Source organism: Sminthopsis crassicaudata, chromosome 3, assembly GCF_048593235.1.
Source record: "Sminthopsis crassicaudata isolate SCR6 chromosome 3, ASM4859323v1, whole genome shotgun sequence".
Classification (NCBI taxonomy): domain Eukaryota; kingdom Metazoa; phylum Chordata; class Mammalia; order Dasyuromorphia; family Dasyuridae; genus Sminthopsis; species Sminthopsis crassicaudata.
The window spans coordinates 68,079,891-68,102,453 of NC_133619.1; the positions used below are offsets into that span (position 1 = coordinate 68,079,891).

Below are 22,563 nucleotides of genomic sequence, written 5' to 3' on the forward strand. Positions count from 1 at the left end.
GCAACTCACTGCTGAAAAAATGATACTTTTTGATTGTAGAATTGCTTGTAATGCAATGTTTTAGAGTAGATTAGCTTTGTAACTTTTAGCTTCTAAAATCGCCAATCTGAGCTTAATCATCTGTAAAGTTAAGGACTTGAACATGTGATCTCTAAAAATCTCTTCTACCCTTAATATTAAGGAATTTTATTATTTCAAATGTAAAATGGCTTCTGGTCACTTATCCCTTCCCCACCTTCCACTCCTAATTTTATAATAACTTCAATAGAATTGAGGACTTTTTGACATTCACAATAACATTGCTGTTCCTCATTATGTTTTGTAGCATAGTGTAGAATATAAACCATGGGGACTTGGAGTTAGGAATACTTGGACTTAAATCCTTATACAATGTGACTATGGGCACTTAAAGTGAGAGGGTTTGACTCCAAAGATTCTAAAGACCATTCAAGCTCTAAATATATTACGAATTAAATATTTCAGAAATATTGAATATTTTGGACAAGAGTAAAAATAGTCCAGCCAAGGCTGTATTATATTGCTATGAAAATAGCTACCCTGAGGATAGATGCTGGCCTCAGGGGATGATGTGACCCTAAAATTATTCCTAGAATCATATTATGTTTTAGTAGTTGTATTTAATTCCCAGATCTTTTAAAAATGAGTTTTTGATGGCAACATGTGCTTATAGCTTGTAAACATCTTAGTACTTAGGTGGTGAATAAGGAGAAAGATGTGATTAACTAGAGTTTAGTGACAAGTCATATTCATATTGGAATTAATCCCACTAAAATTATATTCTAATGGAGGAGAGATCATGTTTTGGTGGAATCTTACTTCTACTATATCTTTTCATGTTTTCAGAATGATAATTTATATATTTTACTCAACCAAGGGAATGGGACAATCACAAAGCTCTACACAAGTGACTAGATCATCAATCTGAACTCATTACAGTGGCTTGTGGAAAACAGTATTCATGGGAATGAGCAAAATGAATGCATGGTCAATATAGCAAGAGGGCAATACTTCCCCTCTTGCCTATAGGCAAAGTAATTTTATTATCTGGGCGATGGCTTCAGACATCATTTGGCTATATATATATATATATATATATATATATATATATATATATATATATATATATATATATATTTAACATAAAGGGCAAAACATTATTCCCTCCAGTTGTGAAAAAAAAAGTCCTGCAAGTCAGGTCTCTTTTAGCTACTGGCAAGGCTCTGGGGGATTGTAACAGAATTTGCATGTTGAGTAAAAGCTGGCCTTTTAATAGCAAACCATCAGAATCTCAGACTCTCTTGGGCATTCACTACCTTGTCATGAAGGACATCTTTTTGATGCTCTCAGTTAAATATTTAATTATAACTGACTTATATGATGCCCTAATTATATCAAGCTATGGGAGAAGAGACAATTCAATGCTAGGAATGACCATGTTCTTTATAATTCTTGACAATAGGGATTAGAAATTAATGTGTTAATGGACATTTATCAAGAAAAAAACCTACAATTTCTATATTAAGTATTTTTATGCCTGAAAAAGATAAAATAATACTCAAAACATTCTTTAATCGGTCAATGAATGAGAAAACGTGGTATATTTGCCATATGGGCCAAGGCCTATGATTTAAAATAAATGAATTTTTATTTTATGAATTCAGGACTGCAATCTGTTTATAGAACTTACCTTTACACACTAACTATGGAGACTAAGTATGAAGTATTTCATATATTGGTTGAGTAGTAGTATGAAGTTTTTTTGTTTTTAAGGTATACACATGGTATTTTATGCTAATCTAATAAATGTATATAAGCAAGGTTCCTTCTTTCTTCACCAAACTGTTATATAAATATGTCTTAATGTAAACCTTTGTAGAAATAATTTGGTTGTCACCATATTCCAACTATTAAACAAGTCTATATGAAAACTTTACAGATGAGCAGATGAATTCACTGTCATTTGGATCATAAATAGCTGCATGCTGAATGGAATCATATTTCTTGATCTAATGGAGAATATTTTGGCATAACAATCACTTTCATGTATCAATATGGAAAACAATTGTGGTGGCATGTTAGTATTGAATAAATATGGAGGGTAGCTCATACCTTAAATTCCTCCAAGATTTTGTAACTTTTCCCATGATATTCACAAAAGTTTTTCACTTCTTTGCACTCAGGACAGCATCCATTGTGTTCCACTTTAGTACATTTTGGGTGAATTTTAGGGCATTCTGGTTGGTCACAAACAGGTCCATCCAGAGCACAGACACATGGACAGTTGGAATGCCCTGGGAAAAAACGTTCTCCCAATTTGTATACAAAGCCGCTGTCATCCACACACCCTTTCCCTCGATAGTCATCAAAGATCAGATTGTCATTACTCGAGGCCTGGTCACCTTCATCAGCAGGGTAGTCTTCATGATTGATGGCAGCTGGGGTGACCAAACCAGAGATTACCAACAGAAGTATGCAGGCTTCATGAATAGGAAGAGCCATCCCCCTCCTCAAAGACTTCTGCATATGGTCCTAATATTAAATATACCCAGCTGCTTCCATGGGAATACCGGAGGGGTAGGCTGAAAACAAATATTTAAAGAGAATAATTTGACATATTAAAAGATAATATAGTCAATTAAGGCCATGTTCTCAACCTGTTTGTTGGGATTGATATTATCGCTTTAAAATCCCAAATAAAAGGAGTTCAAGCAATTATCTACTGTTCAGTTTGCAGTATAGAGAGTAAATTTTTTTAAGCAATATATTAACTAAAATTGATCCCTTCAGGAATTATTTTACCCAGGAAATTTCAGTTCAAGTTTAACACCTGGATTTCACATATTACTTTGACAAAGATGGAGATTTGTTTCCTAAGCCACAAAGAGATGAAATGATTTGCCTCTGATTAGTTACAAGTAGTTCAAAAGCATTTCAATGCAATCTCTATTACCTTAAACCTTGGCTCTTTCCACTGTTAAAATTCAGATATTAAATATCTCAGTGTACCACAACTGAGATACTGGTGTGATAAACCCAAATCAAAAAGTAAGAGCAAAAATAATAGTTGAATGTAAGTTTAATTGTGTTAGAAGTAGTAGAAAAGGCCACTGACTATCCTTTCTTTATGCTTACAAACAAGGTTTTATAGTATTCTGAGAACAGGTTTATAACAATAGACATGTGTCTGGGTTGTAAAAAGTAATCATCAGTGAAACTCACACCTCTATTCTACATAGGAAAGAGAAAGAAAAAGGAAAATCAGGGAAAACTTGCCTTTAAAAGGTGTGATAACATGCATTATGTATATTGCTGTCTAAATCTTTATCTCCTTCAGGAGCTAAGCTTCTAGAGGGCAGGAGAGATACCTCTCTGAACATTATACACAGTGTCTAGAACATGATATTCATTTAGTAAATTTATTATTAAAAACTCAATGCAAATGGATAGATCCAGTTAATATTCTATGAATATATGACTTTTCCCAAATAGATTTAAAAATCTTGATTTTGGGTTATTTACATAAATGAGCATGCAAATTTATTTTATTAAATTTTTTAAAAATTGCAATGAAATAATTCTTATCATAATAAAAATGCCTTATTGGTGATATTGACCTTTCAGATATAAAAAATATTAACTAATGTCTGAAATACTGGGAATAGATCATACTTTAATGTTCATATTGAGTAACTCACAAAAAGTCATAGGGACATAAGGAAAACCTTATCCTCAATAAAGGAAGTAATAGACAAGGGAGAGACTTGTCATATAATGCATTTGCCAGTTTCCTCTTATGTGCAGATGGTATGAAGACTATAAATAGTATATTTTCAGCCCTTTTGTGTCATTTATGTTTGAATTAACTTTCCAAATCATAACTAAAAAATGATAACCCACTTTCATGCAGCTTAAAATGTGCAATGGATATTTAGAAGATTTTTAAAAATGCATTTTCATGAAACTTTTGAGTAGATATTATATTAACTTATGCATTTTTTAGTGAGGTATGCAGATAGATTCAGGCAATAGTAAAAAATGGAAGGTAATATATTTACTCCCTCTTCCTGAAGGGGGGATGTTCTCTAATATTAGGATTCTTTGTGGATAATGAATAAAGGAGGTGAATCTCCTTTAAAATGTCAAAAATAATGAGTCATGACAGAAGAAGAAGATGCAAACCTATAATCTTTCTAGAGAAGCTGCAAGAGCTTATTGACAAAGCATTTTTTAACTAAACGATTTATAGTTGTACCAAACATTATACAAGCTTTTGAAAAACATAAACCTATTTTATTAACTGCAGGATGAATTGACAGATCCACGACATATTTAGAAAGTTTAACTTTGAGAAAAAGGAGCTATTGTGCTTCCCTGTAGCATTCCTCTAGTATCTGTAGCAACATGCAAGATAAGCCATGTCAAATTCACACAGAATTCTGCTATAAAAAGACATAGACAAATCTGGTCTATTCATTTACACGCTACAGGTAGGCAGCAATTTACCATACTATTGTCAATGCAAACTTAAATAGAAATGAGGGATACAATTCACATTTAGAATAAAATAGCAAATATACTTCTATCCATAAAATCTATTTTGTAAACCCTTATTTCTCAATGTAGGCATTCAAAACAGAACAAAGTTCTAAGGCTGCCTAATGAAATAAAATACACAGCAGTCATCTTGATAGCTTGTTTGCTCTATAACAGTTTAAGACTTCATTTATTTAAGTGAAAGAAACCTTTATTCAAATAAAATATTTAGGTAAAGATTCTAATAAGTAAGCGAACACTGGTACACTGAGATCATGCCATAGCTGTACTTTGAAAAAAAAAAACACATCTGATAACAAATGACTGCATCTAATCCTTTGAGAAAACAAATATAACTTGTGCTAATAACGTATACTTACCTAATCAGTATGGAGGTTAATGGTGTTGGTAGGGTCACAGGCCAATATGAACTAAAAGGTTAGATGTGTTTTAGTAAAGCAGTTCCTCTTTAATTACCCGAAGAATACATTTTTTTTTTTCAGGGATGAGTTATAGGCAATCCCTTTTCTCTGCCTCCCATTTCAAAACACAGTAAAGAGGCAGTCTCCCGCCCTTCCAGAGAGAAACACAGCAGACACACATAAGAATTAAGCTTTGGACCAGTGTTCAGAATTCAAAGCAAGAAGCAATGCTGTCTCGTCGAAATTCAGACTCCCGTAGTATAATCATATTGAACTTAATTTTAGGATTTTCTCAGTTCCTTCTATGAAATTTCCCCATTGATTGCGTTTCTTCCAAACACGAGATCCTTTGCACAGTGTTTGTAACGGCAGAAGAGAAAGGTGGTTTGGTTAGCCTTTCAACACCACAAACAGCAACAGTATGCTATATAGCTTAAAGCCAGCTCCTCCTGAAATACCCTCCGCATCATCACAATATGAGTCTTCAATCACCTCTCACAACAACAGAAAATGCTTACAATGGATATGAAGCCAAGGAACAACTTTAGCTTGATTTCTGCATCAAAGAAAGCAGTTTGCACAGATTGCCGCTTTGGAGCTCAATCTACCGGCAGCCGGGATTTCTTCAGTACCACGGACAGCGCCAACAGCTGGATTCAGCGCGCCGCACCGCACAACACCAATCTCCAGCAGCTCGTTTTAGCCAACCTCCAGAAAAGACCAGAACAGAGACTTTCTCTCTTTCTAGTAGCACTTTTTCCTACACCAGAGATAGATGCGCTCTTAAGGGGAAAGATTTCCTACAAGTGCATGTTACGTATTCGCATCGAACCACCCTAAAGCTCCCCAGATCAATGTCATTATACATAATGCATTCTTGGACCGGCTGCAGAGATGTGTTCCACTCGGTAAGTTCCGGAAGTGCCTTGTATCTAGATTTAAGCCATCTGCAGTCCCTGATTATTATTAGGAGATGAGGCATGATCCCTGCCAAGGCATCTTTGAAAATGAAACCTCACTGTTGATATTTGAACCTCTGACTGCAGAAAGGATCCCAGTGCTGCATGATTAAACTTCGGATCTTCCCCCACACAGCCTGGATTTGGTGAAAAGTAGGAGAGTTCTTGTGGCGCTTGTTCAGTTAACATTAAAAACCAATCTCTTGCAATTCATCTAGTCTGTCATTAGGCGTCATTGTAAAGCTATTTCTCCCCAACCCCTAAGCAAGACATCGTCTTCTCTAAATTCTTATAAAACGGGGGTGCGGGGCGGGGAGGGAGGGAGAGGGGGACGGGGATGGGAGGAAATGAGCCAGTCTCAAATAAATAAGCAGAAAGTTTTAATTTTTATTGTTGACAATATACACACCAGAGTGTGTCCGTTGCATGTTATCAGGCAAACCACAAATATTACCTTCTAACATATTTAACTAGTCGCTTACTGGCCCGGAGCTCTATAAGACATTCCGACATAAAAGTGAATGCCCTCTGCAGTGTGAGACGCTGATTTTCAGGACCACGTTCGAACAGTTCCGTCAGATCCCCCAGAAAATAGGCTCTCTCCGTCGTGAGAGAACACTACGCTGTGCGCTTCACTCTCATGGCCCATCAGTTTGCGAATCTGACCTGATTTGAGATCTAGCAAATGGATAACCCCATTGCCGCTTGCCTGAGCTAAAACTCGACCTGAAATAGAGAGAGAGAAAAAGAGAAAACAAAGTTTCATTAGAATGAATATAGTTTGCAAGTAAGGGAACGTTACCGTTCTGTTTCTAGGGCGATGCACCAAACTCTAGTTTATGTTGCCAACTACTACGGCATGTGGAATAGAACTGTTTTATAGGAAATAATTTGAATCCAGTGTAATATAAATCAATAATGAGACTACTAGATTTGAGTGATTAAATAAAATTAAGTATTTTTACCTATTCTTTCCACAGCAAAGGATTTATGGATTTTTTTTTTTCCTGAGGCAATTGGGGTTAAGTGACTTGCCCAGATTTATGGAACTTTTATTTTCAACAGATTTACACAACCATTTTTATTAAGATAGACTTTTTAAACAACTTTAGAGCAGAAGTATTGATCAAAGGATATGCACAAAATTCACAATATGTGTTAGAGAAGTTTTAGAGAATTTAGGATTCCAAGTTTAGAAAGTTTACTATTATTTAAGTATACTTTGTATAAACAAATTGGCAATGCACTTTAATTTAGGTTGCTTGTAAGTATTGCACATAATCCTTTATTTTAAAAACTAGTATTTTTTTGATTAAAATTATGGCAACATTTATAAACTTCAATTTCATAAGAAAAATCAATAATTTCATCACAAAGTTGTTTAAGCCTTTCAACTAAGCTTACAACTCATGCTCCTAGTTATATAAGACAACTGCATATGGGATAAGGTATTTTCAAACTTGTTATAGCATCTTTCTTAAATGTGAGAATTTTCCTTCAGGGGACCTCATATCACCAGTGAAACTTGAATTAATTTGGTCACCAAGAACTCAGTGAAGCAGTTAAACTGTGGATTTTGAGATTAGAAACAGTGGAACATTCTTATTTAACCTGAAATTTTGGAGGAGTAAGAAAGATATGAGATTTTCTATTTGAGAGTCTAGTGTTCACTTGGGAATCATTGCCATCACACACTTTGATAGATTCCCATAATGTCTTCTTGTCAAAATCTGAACAGAAAATGTCTTCTGATGATATAATAGGAAAAAACAAATGCAATTTGTTCTTTTTGTAAAAAATTCTATGCAAAATCATTTTAAAATACTCAAACAATTTAATCACAGGCTGTGTCTCAAGTGGTCATGGATATCTGTAAAGGAGGGACCACTATGGAAGTATAGTTAACCATGATAAATATGACCTATTTGCAAACCTTTATAAGTACTGGGCTTCTTCATCTAGAACAAAGCCTGACACAGCAAAGATTCATAGGATGGATTAGGGTGTCCAAAGCAGCAGATGTGAATATTTATTATAAACTCTCCTCCAGTAAGTCTTTGCTGACAGAAGCATTACATATGGATTTCACTTTGAGCCAGACTCTATAGGCAATTGCTGTTGTGACTTTCCTAAAAGCCACACAAGTAACTTATTTCTCTTATTCTTAATAGCTATAGCAGGAGAAGGGATGAGGGTTATTTCCAGTCTTTTAAATCAAGGAAAACAAATCAAGGATCCATAAAGAGAGAGGGGAAGGTTTAGCTTGAAGCCATTATCTTCATGAAGCAAAATTCATCAAATGAGCAACTGAAATATTTTACTGGCTGAGTTTATCAGACCTCTTAGGAACTTTTAAAAAGTTCACTCAACAAAATAGAGAAGAAAATAAATAATTAGGGCATGATTTAGAACTTTGTGAATAATCTGACACCACTCCACAGCTGCCCCTAAATATCTGTACTAATAAATATTTCAATAATTGTGTAGATGCTGGCACATTTATATTAACTTTGCATTGTGGGGGTCTCTGTGTTCTATGTTATTAATGGATTTATAGAAAAGCATCTTAAATGTATCATTATACCCCTCCTCACATCAGTTACATTGAAACAAAAGGTCCCACACCATGGTTCAAGTACAAAACTTTCTATTAGAGGTAAAGCTGGTGAAAATGATATGGGCCAGAAGATTTGGGGGAATCATCTATGAGGCTTTGTTAAGCATAACACAAATATTTACCTGGTATAAGTAAATATAAACACCAAAAACTAATGGAAAGAGAAAATTATATGGCATTCCTCCAATAAAATAATCAACTACTTAAGAATTGATATCATTTCTGGGAAAATAATACATTTGTAAGTATATATATATATATATATAAAGATGTTTCTGAATATATATGTGTTTCGCATTTCTATATTCACATACACAAACAACTTTCCATTCATTTATCAACTTAAAAGAAACATGATGTTGACAGAACACTAGACTTGATTCAGTGAACTGGGATTCAAATTTTGGCTTTGTTATTTACTTCCTTTAAGACTTGAGTAAATTACTTAACTCCCATTTCCTCATTTCTAAAGTCCTTTTCATAGCTTAGAGACCACAGAAACACAATAATTTTCAGACAATGAACTATATCAGGTTATTTCTAAGCCAACTGCTTTTGTTTTCACTTTTTCTTTAATAGAAAATGGTAATGTAAAAGAGAAAAAAGAAAGTCCACAAAATGGAAATTTTAAATGTTGCCTTGTAATGCTTATTGTGATGTAAATGTATTTCTTTACAAGATAGGAAATCCTATCTTATGAAAAGGGAAGAAGTAAACTATTTCATTGCTGATTAAAATATTTTTATTAAATATTAATCAGAACAAAGTATCACTAAAACAAATGTTCTAAAAGCAATTATGATTGAAACATGCTCTTGGAAACCTATTTGCCTAGCAACTTAAATACTAGAGGAGTCACATATTGCAAACGCAAATATCATCACAAGATCACCTACATCAAAGGCATGTTATGAAAAAAAAAACCCATATAAATTTATAAGTATACATAATATGCATATAATAGTGTAAGAAATATTTAAACAGAAAACTATTTAAATTGACATAAATTGACATAAATTCATGTTTTGAGAAATTTGACTATTTTCCTAATTCTAGTCAATGAATATGTTTGACCTTCTATTGTGTACAAGACATTGGGAAGCATTTAGCCAATAGATGGATTTAACACCTTTCATAGAATGGTTGGAGATAAATGGTCAATGGTAACAGGTATGGATTATCTTGTAAGTACCATAATAGAAAGAATACTGGACTTGGAGGTAGAATCTTCAAGATGTAAGATGCAGGATGTAAAGAAAGTTGTACTAGACATTTTTCTAAGATTTTTTTTTCCAGTCAGGTAACTAACTAGGAATGCTTATCAGTAGGCAAGAACCACATATTCAGCTGTTGGAGTAAGCAGTCTGAAAGTCACATTCATTTATAAAGGGAACAAGAGGAGAAGGAAGGTGGACCTAGTCCTGTACTTGTGTGTTAAAGAGTTAAAAAAGGCCTTAAAACTACCCTCCATTCACCACTCCACTCTAGAATTAACATGTTGAAGCTGGAGAATACATTTAGGAATGATCTAGTCCACCTTTCATTTTATTTAGAAAATTAAAATCCAGAGAAATTATTTTAACCAAGCCACAGAGAGATACTCACTCAACAGTTACTGAAATTGAGATTGAGTTGATATAAAGCAAAATGTAGCCCTTGTTTTATAGATTTAGGGAAGGCTGGAGCTGGAAGAACCTTAGAAACTACTTTCCCCAATCTCTTATTTTAAAGATGCGTTTCAAAGTCAGTGTCAGGACAGGGACTGGAATCTTCCCTTAACTTCCAAATCATGGGCTTTTTCATTCAGGAGGGTGAATTTTGACATTTTTCAGGGGCATCCCTTCTTTCAAAGGGATTTTGCTTTTGTGACTCTAGGCCAATAATTGTACAGGTAGGAAGAAACAGGTGTTCTCTCTCTTTCCAGGCATCAACGAATACCAAAAAAAATTTGAAGGAAAGGGCAAAACTCTGAGTAAAAGTTCTGAGAATAGAAGAACCAGAGATTACCTATTAAAAACTGTCCTCTAGGCTCAGAGGTTATATCTTTTCTTTAATTTTGTCCCATGTAATGGGCATCCTACTCTTACTGTGGATATCTGGGGATCAGGATGCTCTCTCTGATTGGCTGGAATGTGTTGTAAAGGGGTATGTGAAGGTTCACTACCAAGGTTACCAGGATCAAATAAGAGTCACTAAGGAGTCCAGGTGATAATGCTGAACCAAAGATGAGTTTATTTCTGTCTCTAGCCTGAACTGAAGAAGAGTCCGGATGATAAGAGTTCAGCTACTGTCAATGTCCATTTCTCTTTTAGGTCAATACCTGCCTTCTGCTTTAGAAGAATATGAGGTAATGGAAGTTAGGGTTCTAGTTTTTAACATTTAAAAATACTAGTTATATGTCTTTGCATAATATAGCTAAGTGGAATAATGGGGAGACTGTTAGGATTTGGAATCAGGAAGACTTGAGTCAATCTTGTCTCAGACATGTACTAGCTGTGTGAGTCTGAGCAAGACATGTAATCTGTCCTTCTTTCAGTTTTCCTATCTGTAAAATAGAAATAATAATGACACCTGCCTCTCAGGGCTATTTTATGGATAAAATTATATATGTGAAACATTTTAAACTTTAAAGTACTATATACATGCTAGTTATTATAATACTTTATACTCTACCATGGCTGCAGAGAAAAAACTTTATTGGTTTCTGTGAATATGATAGTAAACTCAGCTTTTCTTTAGCTCTCTGGTAATTAAAAACCCATATAAGCCTTTTTTTTTGTGAAAATCTTTCACATATCTCCTTCTTCTCCTCATTCAGTCAACACCAATGGGAATTAAACTAGAGGAACATATGATAATCTTCCCCCTATTTGCAATGTTGCCAGCTTTTTTTTTTTTTTTTTTTTTTGGCTAAGACTAGGAATAAACCTTGGCCTAAACTACAGCTATTTACACTTTTGGAATCTTAAAAACTGAAAAACTGCAAGAAGACACTCAAATTTCACTCCCAGAATGATTCTATAAATAATAAATTTCTAAAAATGATAATGCTTCTTTATTGTGTACTTTCCCCCACTATTTGTAAGAACGAATTAAAGATATCACTGCCAAAGAATTCTCAGTTGGGCTTGCAGAAATACCTTGAGAAATGTAAACTATTTAGTTACTTGATTTTATAGGAAAAAAAAATGAATTGATTAAAAAACCCTCAAGAATATCCAATTTTAAATTGTGGATTAGATAAAATAGTAACTTTATTAATATTGGAACCCTGCTTAATATTATTTTAAGCCAGGCAATTTGTGAATAAAATAGCAACAAAAAATTTTAAATATAGTGCCTAGGAAGCTGATTACTTGAAAATCAGAGATATTTTCTACCATTAATATTGTTTTTCATATATACTTTATTAATTCAACTTTACAGATACTTATGAGCACATAAACCTGTTTTCTAAGGAGGTTTTCCTAGTGAAGAAAAAAACGTAATATAAGACAAATGCCTATTAATTAAGGAGTCAAATACTTAAGCTTTTTAATAGGCAAAATTCTTAACTTGGACTTCCCTAATAGATTGTCTTGAACTTGATGGTCCATAAACCATGTGTTCTCAATTCAGGGATCATTAACAATAGATGTCTTTGATGAAACATATATTGCTGAATAGCTCCTGATAACTAATATATTTTCAATTGAGTATATTTTAGACATTATTGTTTTTTGGTGAAACTAATATAGTTTAGAGATATTTGAACAAGTGAATGTAAAAAGATGCATTTTTTGGGGGGTGAGGGTGTACTTCAGGTTTCTTATTTTTATATTGCCAATTATGCAAGTGTGAAAATTTTGCAAATATTTAGAAGAAAGAACTATTCTAGAATCACTGAGTTTTTTAAATTTTCAAAAAGTTATTTGGGGAACAAAACTCAGATTCATAAGATTCGTGAACTGAAATAAAACTCAGTGGCCATAGAATCTGATCTATACATGCAAGATATTTTCACTATAATATATCCAGCAAGGGGTCATCTAGTAACTTAAAACTCTTCCAAGAAAGGGGAATCCACTATCCCCCAAAGTAGTTCACTCTACTCTTGAGACTAGGGGATACAAGGTTGTTCCTGGCATGGAACCTAGAGTTACTTCTTTGCAACTGTTATCTGCTCCTGATTCTGACTTCTGAGACCAAATAAGATAATAATAACCACAACAAATAAGAAACAACAACAACAACAACAGCTAGGGTTTATATAGCAATTTTAACTTTACAAAACAATATGCAAGGAGACTCATTTGATCCTTAATTAAGGCAATACTAGAAGATAAATATAATAATAATAGTAATAGTACTAATTATAATTTGCATTTTGCATATAAAGAAGGACAATCCAATTAAGTGACTTTCTTAGAGTTACTTAGTAAGTGTCTGATGTAGGATTTGATTTCTGGTCTTTATGTCTCCAAGAACAATATTTTATACAAAATACCATCTCTCTGTCTAGTCCCCCCTTCAAATAGTTAAACATAGATATCACATCCCTTGAATCTTCTTCAAACTAAAGATGCCTAGGTCCTCATATAATATGGATTTAATGCTTGAAAGATCTCAAAGTCCTAGGCATCTCAGTTGCCTTCCTCTGGATATTCTCCACTTTAATAGTATTTTTCTTATGCTATGTTTCATTGGAAGTAAACACAAGTGTTTATATGAGGTCTAATGAATAAAGAGTTCAGTGGCCATATTACCTTTCTAAATCTGGCATTGAGATTGCAGTTAATGCAGCCTAACATTGTATTTATTTTTCTTTTTGACTTTCCACATTTCACTGTTGAGTTATGTTGAGCTTCTAGTTCATGAAGAAATTTAGGTCTTTTATGGAATAATTGCTGTTTCTACATGTTTCCTTCATCTCAATTTGTGATTTTTTTTTTTTTTTTTGTAACAAGTGCAAGACTTTACATTGATCTCTATTGAATGCATACTTCTTGTACTAGGTTCAGCCCAGTTCTCTACTCTGTCAAGAATCTTTTTGATCTATCCCTCCCAATTTTATTCCATATGAAAATTTGATACCACACTATGTCATCATTTTATTCATTTAACAGTTATTTCTTATAAATTTCTGTCAAAACCTAGGAATGATGAGTCATAATGGAAACACAAGACATATATCAGATATGTGATAGGTTGTTTTTGATATGGGAAAGTGGTTTGGGAGTTATGATAAGGATGTAGGTACCAAATTGACTTTTGGTGGTTCTAGTTGGTAAAGGCCAGAAGACAACAGCAAAATTGTTGTACTACTGATGTTGTAGAACAAAGCCTCTCAAAAGCTACAAAGAAGTTATTCTTGCTTTATGGACATTTAGATGAGTAAAGAAGGCACTATTGGCATGTCATCACTCTCTAAATACATCAGTTAAGAGTAATTCATCCTACAGCAGTTGTGGTTTTAAATTAAAGTTCTATTCTAGAGGATCAACAGTTCAAGGGACTTCAGATAATCAAGAATAGTATGTATTATAATTTCAACTCTTATTCTTGTTATATGAAATTGGTAACTTTATTTTGGAGAACAAATAATCAGAAGTTTTATTTTTTAAAAAAATTTGTTATTGCATTTATTATTTCTCTTGTAGAAAAATATTTAATATGTTTTCTCTTCATGAAGTATTTTTTTAAAGCACTAATTAAGTCCCAAATCAAATGTTTAAGAGTCTAGGGGGAACTTCATTACCTTCCTCTCCCAACTCAACCAATCTATACTTACTCTATTATTCAAGCCATCAATGATATCTGGTGACAATTATCTAAAATGCTGGTGTGCAAGATCTATGGGGAATATAACTAGTCTGAAATGTATGCTTTGTCGATTAAAGTCCTATTTTAGTTACGATACATGTTACCATTAAATAATATTTGGGAAAATAATATGAATGAGAGTAACCAGTATAGTTTTCAAAAAGTTTTATATCTATGACATGATCCAAAGAATTAAAAGTTACTGTCACTTAGAAAGCAACAGAGAAGTATGTGGTAGGCAACATGTTGCAGATAAAGAGATTTGGTGAAATACAGTTAAACAAAAAGTCAAAAAAACAAATGTACAAAAAAAGAAGGTGTACAATGTTTCATTGTGAGAAAGATCAGCCTGTATGCTTACTTTCTTACTATTTTTGTAATGTCAGCAGAATAATAATAATAATAAAAAGCCTTAGTACATTGTGTGAAACCTATGGAAGGACCCAGATAAGGGTAATACCACTGGTTAGGGAAACATGAATGGTTTTCAGGAAGAATCCACATTAATGAGATCTCAGACCTAAGCATACATTTCACATTTAATCTAAAGCTGGTGGTTGATGACAGATTGATTGTTTTCACCTGGTGAAGGTACCAGGGAAATTATCTCCTAATTTGATTGACTTACTCAATCACCTCATGCTTATAGATTTTTTTTGTCCAGACCTGTGATTTCATGGCATAGGGAATGCTTGATGAGGCTTTTACCTCTTCTAGAGCACATCGGCAATTGTTCTGGAACTCTTTCTTATTAGAGAGTTGCATGGTCACACTTAGAGATTTTAAGTGATTTATCAAGTGCCACAAAACCAGTTATGTGCTACAGGAAGGGCTTGAGTCTAGGACTTCATAACAGATGCCAGATTCTTATTCACTACACTATACTACCATTTTAGGAATAGATTATATCAATTAATGTGAAAAGTAGATGAGGAGGAAGGTAGTATTTGATGTAATGATTGTTGACTAGAGGCAATTATGTGGTAACAATGAATCTTAGAGACAGCTTTGAAAGTGGGATGTATTACAGGGGACAAAATATTGTCTGTAATATATATGTATATATATACACATATATACACACACACACATATATATACATATATATGTGAATTTTATATAATATTTAATGTTTATTGTAATCCAGAAGTATGAGATAGCAATCAGAAAAGCTAAATCAATCTTAAGCTTCTATAAGACAGTAACAGAGGCTAAAAGAAAAGAAATGATATGAAGAAATTTATCTAGATGACTTTCAAGGTTTCTTAAGTCTCTAAATCTGAGATCTATGAACTATGATAGAATTATTACATTTTTTCCGGGACTAGACCACCTTTTGTTTATCATGTTCCATTTCTGATCCCATGTATTAAAAGGGACACTGACAAATTTTACCTCATCTAGAGAAGGGTGACAGGATGATGAAGAAATTCTGCTTATACAAAGAGTAGCTGAAGTAATTTTGGATGTTTAGCCTGGAGAAGATGCCTAGAGGGGACATGAAAGCTGCTTTTAAATTTTGGAAAGGTTATTAAGGAAGAGAGAATAAATTGTTTTATTTGGTCACAGGAAAGAAGTAGGAATAACTGGTAGAAAATACAATGAAGTAGAGATACTAGTTTAATAAGGAAAGGCTTCTCAATAGAGCTATCTCAAACTGGAATGAATTTCTTCAGGAGATAGGGATTTTAATATAACTGGAGGGTACATAATTTTTCAGATAATTTCTTGGAAACATTCTTATTTAGGTAAAATTTGTACTAGATCATCCCTAAAGTCCCTTCTAACTTTGAAATTCTATTACTCTATAAGCAATAATTCAACCTTTTTGTAAGTTTTGTGAGTAAAAAAAGATTATCAATGGTGGATATTTTATTTCTTTAGTTCTCTATCCTCTCTTGCTCTTGTTCTCTTGAAATGATTCTGCTTGTTTTCCTATTTTTCCCTTTTCAAATGAGTATCAGGTGACTACCTGACTATACGTCTGAAGGAGTTCTGTGAACCCTTATCTGGTCTCTTACAGGGTTCAAATGCCCACTGATAAATTTAGCCAAATTATTAGAGTTACCCATTAGGTTGTTAAGATCCACTTACACATTCAAAATAATTGGGGAACCAGGGAGAAACAGTATGATAAATTCTGATGGAAAGAAGGCAAGACTTGGTCATGGGCCACTTCTGAAGAGATAATGTATTTAGATTTCCATAAAGGTCATGGCTTCAGGGAAAAGAGAGGTACAAGAATCAGAGAAAAGAGAGTAGTTAAATGGGAGATAAACTTGGAGTAATCTACAATAATTCAACAACCATCTGACAATATAATAAGCAACTACTATAGGCAAGGTCCATAAACGTACATAGAGCTCTGTCCACTATATTTTTTCTGGCTATTGTAAAGTGTGAGGAATGCCAAAAAGTTTGGCATTTGGTATCCTCCACATGGATTGTACCCTTTAGCTATTTATGGAATCTAAAACCTTATTAGTCTAAATATTGAGCATATTTATGCCAAATAATCACATAGTATTACCATTTTTCAAAAACAGATCTTTTTTTTTTTTGAAAAAACAAACAAACCTGTCCTTGTATAAAGTAAATAATAAAGACATTTTAAGCAAACAAATATGCCATTATACAGCAAGTTAAAGGGAATTCTTGAAAATAGAGACATTTTAAAAGTAATTCTATGATTTACTATTTACATAGGGCAATTGGAACTGAGTTTCAGAACAAAGTATATAAGTTTGTGGGACTCCTTACCTTGACCAAGTCCTAATAAGCTTCAAATCAGAAAGAAGGATAAGTTCATGGGCTTTCTCATGAATTCCCTCTAGCTGTTGAAATACAGACAGGGGGGACTGATCTCCCAAGTACTGGCAGTAGAGACATCAGGCTCATACTGATTTCTCATGAATTTGGAGTTATGTGGACAAAGTTGTTTTCTTCTATTTTTGCAGCTGCTGCTGGGAAGACTGGTGAAAATTTAGCCATGTTGATGGAACTTGGATTATGATTAAAGATACCATTCAGATTTCATACAAACTAGAAATGGGGGGAAAGTACAGCTTGTATTATGACCAATATGGTAGATTTATATGGAAAAAAATACATATGAGCAGGTTCAGTCTTTGTTCTATCAATAACTATGTGTACTGGCATAAATAACTTAATCTCTCAGGATCTCAATTTCTTCATTTGTAAACTAAAGGAGGTAGTCTTCAATTGCTAAGGGCTCTTTATAAGTTCTCTGAACCTAAAAAAAAATTACACGTGACTTAAGGATATGTCATGATGTATGAAATCATTAGGAATCAAGTCAGTGAATTATTCATTTCCATTTTAGTCTCATTTTAGTTTCAGTTGAAGTTGATATGGTGTATTTTATAATGAATTATAGTCATCCAACAATCATTTTCAATCTAGATCAATTCAGAGAACTTAGAATGTATCACAACTGATTATAGAGGAAAAAACTTGAATAGATCTTGGGTTATAGATTTAGAAATGGAAGCTATGACAGAATTCATCTTGTCCAACACTTTAATTTTACAAATGAAGATGTTGAGAGCTAGAAAGCTTAAAGGATTTGTCCAAGATCACAAAGAGAGTAAGTGGCAAGGGTGGGGATAGGAATTAAGAGCCTTTGCTTCCAAATCTAGGATGAAACTGGCTCTCAATCTTCTATGCCAGGCTGCTTCTAATCTCATCCTTATTTGCACATTATAATAGTTGTTTCATGCTTGTATATCTTGTTTTTCTTTAGCTATTTGTACCTATTCAAGGATCTAGTCTTTGCCTTCCATTTCTCTTGTATCCTGTAGGTTACCTCACATAATGAAATGCTAGTTGAATGAAAAACATATTCTACCTGTCTATGTGCTAAATTTGTATAGGACAGAACAAATATTTTAGTAACTGTTCTACAAATGAAAAATAGATAAGTATGATTTATTTAGTCAGGCAAGGAACCCAACATTCCAAAAAACCTAGAATGTTATCATGTTATTAGGATGTGTTAAACAAGTTCAAGTTTTTATGATGTATGGATCTTTTTCTCTGGTGGAATTAAACATACCTCTGCAGGGCTACAAAATCTGGAATCTCTAGATCCAATATACAGTAGTTTATGTGGAAGGTATACCAAGCCAAGAGCCAGAAGCAGATGAAGAATCAGACATTTTTGGAGGTTGGGGGGATATCTCCGGGTAGAAGGGAAGGAACAGAAGTAATTACTCTCTAGTCATCCTTGCTTTCTCACCCTCAAAAGCCATGTCATTTTGAAAAGGAGCTATTTAACTAGTAGTAGACGCTAATGTTTAGCATGGAGCAGGGGTACTTCAAATAAATTTGGATATAAAGAAGCCATCACTAAAGAAGCCATCACTTGATGAAGAAAGATGCTTCAAAGAACCCTTGGCAGTAGACAACAGCTACGTAGAGGAAGAGACTCTTGGAATTCAGCTGAAACAACCACCCAGCACAGACACTGCATGTATTCTTACTCAGTAGATTGTAAGCTCCTTAGGGGTAGGAATTGTTCTTTGTCTCTTTTTGTATTTCCAGAGCTTAGCATAGTACCTGGAATATAGTAAGCACTTAATAAATGTTTATTTATTAATTGAGGGGAGTTATGAGAGGTTTCCAATAAAAGGTTTTTAGATCCCAAAATACTAGAAGTTGTTTTTGTCTCATTACCACTGTGATCTAAGTTGGAACCCATGCTTCTTATAGATGCTAAATGTGTTTGTGAGAGAATGCATTCTAGAATTAGGGACAGAATGCTTTGCAGTTACTGCTTTAACTAAACCATCTTAGTAAATGTGTTTCTTAAGAAATAATTGATTCTACAGACTGATCAATAATTGGAAGTACACCATCTTTACACAGAGATTTGCTTCAGGAATGGACATCCACTGGATACCAATCCTGGAAAACAAAAATACTGGTTGGCCCCTGGGGAAGTAACCTATAGGGGATAATACAGTACTCTTCCTAAAGTACTGCTTTATCATGTTACTCTCTCAAAGTTTGTTTCCAATGTCTTCTAAATAACATTGCAACTCTTTTTCTAGGCATTCAGAGCCCTCTAGAATGTGGCTCTAATCTTCCTTTCTAATTCTATTAACCATTACTCCCCTATATGTCACTTTTGGCAGTTATCCAGTTAATATCTATGGCATTCATTCATGTTTCACCTGATGTTTATTATCAATGGGTCATTGAACAGCTTTATCTTTGTTGTTTATCTTTCAAAAATCTGATTGATTTTGATATATGGATGGGAGACAACTTGCTGTAAAAAACTGTAAGAATTTTGTTCTATTGAATCAAATGTGTTTCTTTGTTATTAACAAATGATAAATGCTATGAGATCTTATATTCTCTATATCCTTCCATTATTGTGGTGCATTTTAAAATATCTTAAGTGAATTAATAATTTCTTATGATCATGAGCCTCGCTCCTTGTACTACTACTGCTCAGAATACAGCTATTTAAATCTATTGCAGCTTAACCCCAAGCCAGGGCTTTGGACCTGGACAATGTTCTATTAAAAACTACAAAAACATTAAGATTCAAAGAGATTACCAGCATTAACCAGTTCAGCAAGTCAATCATCAAGTATTTATTAAATTTCTGATTTATATCAGGCATTGAGCTGGACATTAGGATTACAAAGACAAAAAATAAAACACTTGTTGCTCTCAAGGAGCTCATATTTTAATGGGGAAAATCCATCTATATACATAGAAGTATATATGAAATTATATATATATATATATGCACATATATATATGCTTCTGTGTATATGTACATGCATTTGGGGTATATAGGTATGTGTGTATTTGCATATATGTAATAAAATTTTTCATTTTTCATTTTCAATTTTATTTGGAGGCATTAGCATCTAGAGAGATCAGGAAAAGTTTCATTGCTGCTCCCATCCTGAGCATGTTTTTGGTTTTTAAAATGGCATTTATGCCTTATATGATGCATGTAAGGCACTGTATTTCATATAAGCCCTATCTTGTTTCCCTTTTCCTAAGAAGTCCCTAACCTTGACCTAATGATTCTGAGACCTTGTCTAATTCTTGCTAGTTCTTTTAGAGAAAAGTCCTGTCCTTTACCCCTTGAAAGCCCTGTGGCAGAATCCTGGCTATCTGCTGCCAAATCTTACTGATGGGCTTGGCAATATTCCATGGACTATTTCCTACTAGACTCTGGTGACTATATATTATCTAGCTGTGCTTCCCTCTGATAAAAAACTGAACTTAGAGTTAGATAGGCCTGATTTAAAACCTGCTTCAGGTAATTTCTAGCTGGGTGACTCTTGAAAAGCCACTTAGTCTTTCTTCCTTATCATTAAAGAGCATTTTGGATTCAGTGTTCTATAAGGTCCCTTTCTGAGCAGCTAAATGGCATCATAGAGCATAGAGTTTCTGACCTGAAGTCAGGAAAATTCATTTTCATGAGTTCAAATCCAGTCTCAGACACTTAACAGCTTTATAATCCTGTCTATGTCATTTAACCCTGTTTGTCTCAGTTTCCTCATCTGCAAAATGAGTTGGAAAAGGAAATGGCAAATTATTCCAATACTTTTGCAAGAAAAGCCCCAATGAAATCATGAAGCATCAAATATGATTGAAAAGTGACTGAACAACAACAATAAAAATTATTCTAACAGACACAAATGGAAAGAATGGATCAAGGTATCAGAGGAACATGATGTGTCATGTTCTAGGAATATGGAACTGAAAGACTAAAATAGCTTTTTCCCTCATGGAAATTACATTCTATTGGAGGAAACATGAAGTTTACAAAAACAAATAAGTAAATAAGAAATGAATTACAAAGTCGATACAAAATCATTTTCATGGAGAAGCCCAAAAGCTTGGGAGACGAGAATACGCTGAAGATGGAATGGGGCACTTGAACTGAATTTTGAAGGAAGCTAGGGACTCTGAAAAATACAAGGAGAGAGAGAAGGCTTTCCAAGCTATGCAAAGGCAAGGAATCAAGAGAAAGAATGTTGTGTATGGGGAACAGGAAGAAGGCCAGATTAGTTGTATGAAGAGTTCATTAAGGAGAGATGTATTATCAGCCTTTAAAGGAGGGCTAGAACCCAATAGCAAAATAATTTTAAAGCCACACAAGGGGGATTTTGGCTCTTTGGAAGTAAAAAAAAAGTAGTATACCTCTTCATATGACTAGAAATGGCTTTAATTTCTTCATTTAAAAAATTGTCAGTTTATATCCTTTGACCATTTATTAATTGGAATGCTCTAGTGGCATTTTATCTTCTGGTCCATATTTGTTCAGATGCTTCCTATTAAAATGGTGCTGTATCACTTGCCTTGCCCAGATAGATCTCTTTAGTCCCTGGTTCTGAACTGCTCTCCTAAGTTTCATTCCACTGTTCAAGAAATGTAGGCATTAGCTCTAAGGTCTGTGTTATTCTTGAGCACTTTAAAGTATTATAAAACCCCAGTTATTTCTATTGTTCCTATTATTTACATAGCACTTGTCATCTGCCACATTGGATTGTGCTTATTTATGAGTATATCTAACAAGCAATGTTATTTAGTAGAAAGAGCACTGAACTTGATCTTAGGTATAACTTTTTTTTTCTTTCTGATGTTTACTAATTAGCTTTGCAACTCTGGGAATGTTCCTTAGTTTCTCCAAGGCTTATTGTACCTCCTAGAATACTGGAATGGTAGGGGAACTTGTTTTGTGAACTGTAATATGATTTATTGTTACCACCATAATCAGAGTGTAAGATTCTTGAGAATCAGGCCCATGGTTTATCAATTATTTTGTCTCCCATACTCTTCTCTGTAAGGCTTTGCACATGATAGATGGCTCATAAGTATTTTTGTTCTTCGAATTAATGTTGAAAATAACATTACTTTGGTTTTGTTTAGAGGTCCCTTCCAAAATGGCTACTAAATGACACCAGGCTCTCTCAGATACATAGTCCACGTTTTTGGTGCCCTACTTATCTATACCAGTAGCTATAAATGCTATATAAATGAAATATATATTTCTTTTAAGAATTCAAAAAGCACTTAAAACATTATTATTATGTCATTATACATCAAGCTCTTTTCTGATGATAGACTTCTGGTGTGGGGGGGAGTAGAAATGAAGCATTAATAGGAATAGCTTTCATTTTTTTAGAATTTTTATTTCTCTTAGAATGAATGAAAT

General features: G+C 33.7%; 2 protein-coding genes across 2 annotated transcripts in view; both read right to left on the reverse strand.

Annotated features, from left to right (window-relative positions):
- Window positions 1–1,188: 1,188 nt before the first annotated feature.
- On the reverse strand, window positions 1,189–6,182 carry VWC2L (von Willebrand factor C domain containing 2 like). The gene is made up of 2 exons (XM_074298770.1): window positions 4,935–6,182; window positions 1,189–2,600 (listed from the first exon to the last, which is right to left on the reverse strand). Exon 2 carries the CDS (start codon window positions 2,542–2,544, stop codon window positions 2,125–2,127), a length of 420 nt encoding a protein of 139 aa, XP_074154871.1. The 5' UTR covers window positions 2,545–2,600; window positions 4,935–6,182; the 3' UTR covers window positions 1,189–2,124.
- Window positions 6,183–6,298: 116 nt separating this feature from the next.
- The window catches only part of SPAG16 (sperm associated antigen 16), a 1,297,727-nt gene continuing 1,281,462 nt past the window's right edge, over window positions 6,299–22,563 (reverse strand). Inside the window, exon 16 of the mRNA XM_074298771.1 lies at window positions 6,299–6,661. Coding sequence (XP_074154872.1) covers window positions 6,486–6,661 — 176 coding nt within the window. The 3' untranslated portion in view covers window positions 6,299–6,485. The remainder of the gene's footprint in view (window positions 6,662–22,563) is intronic.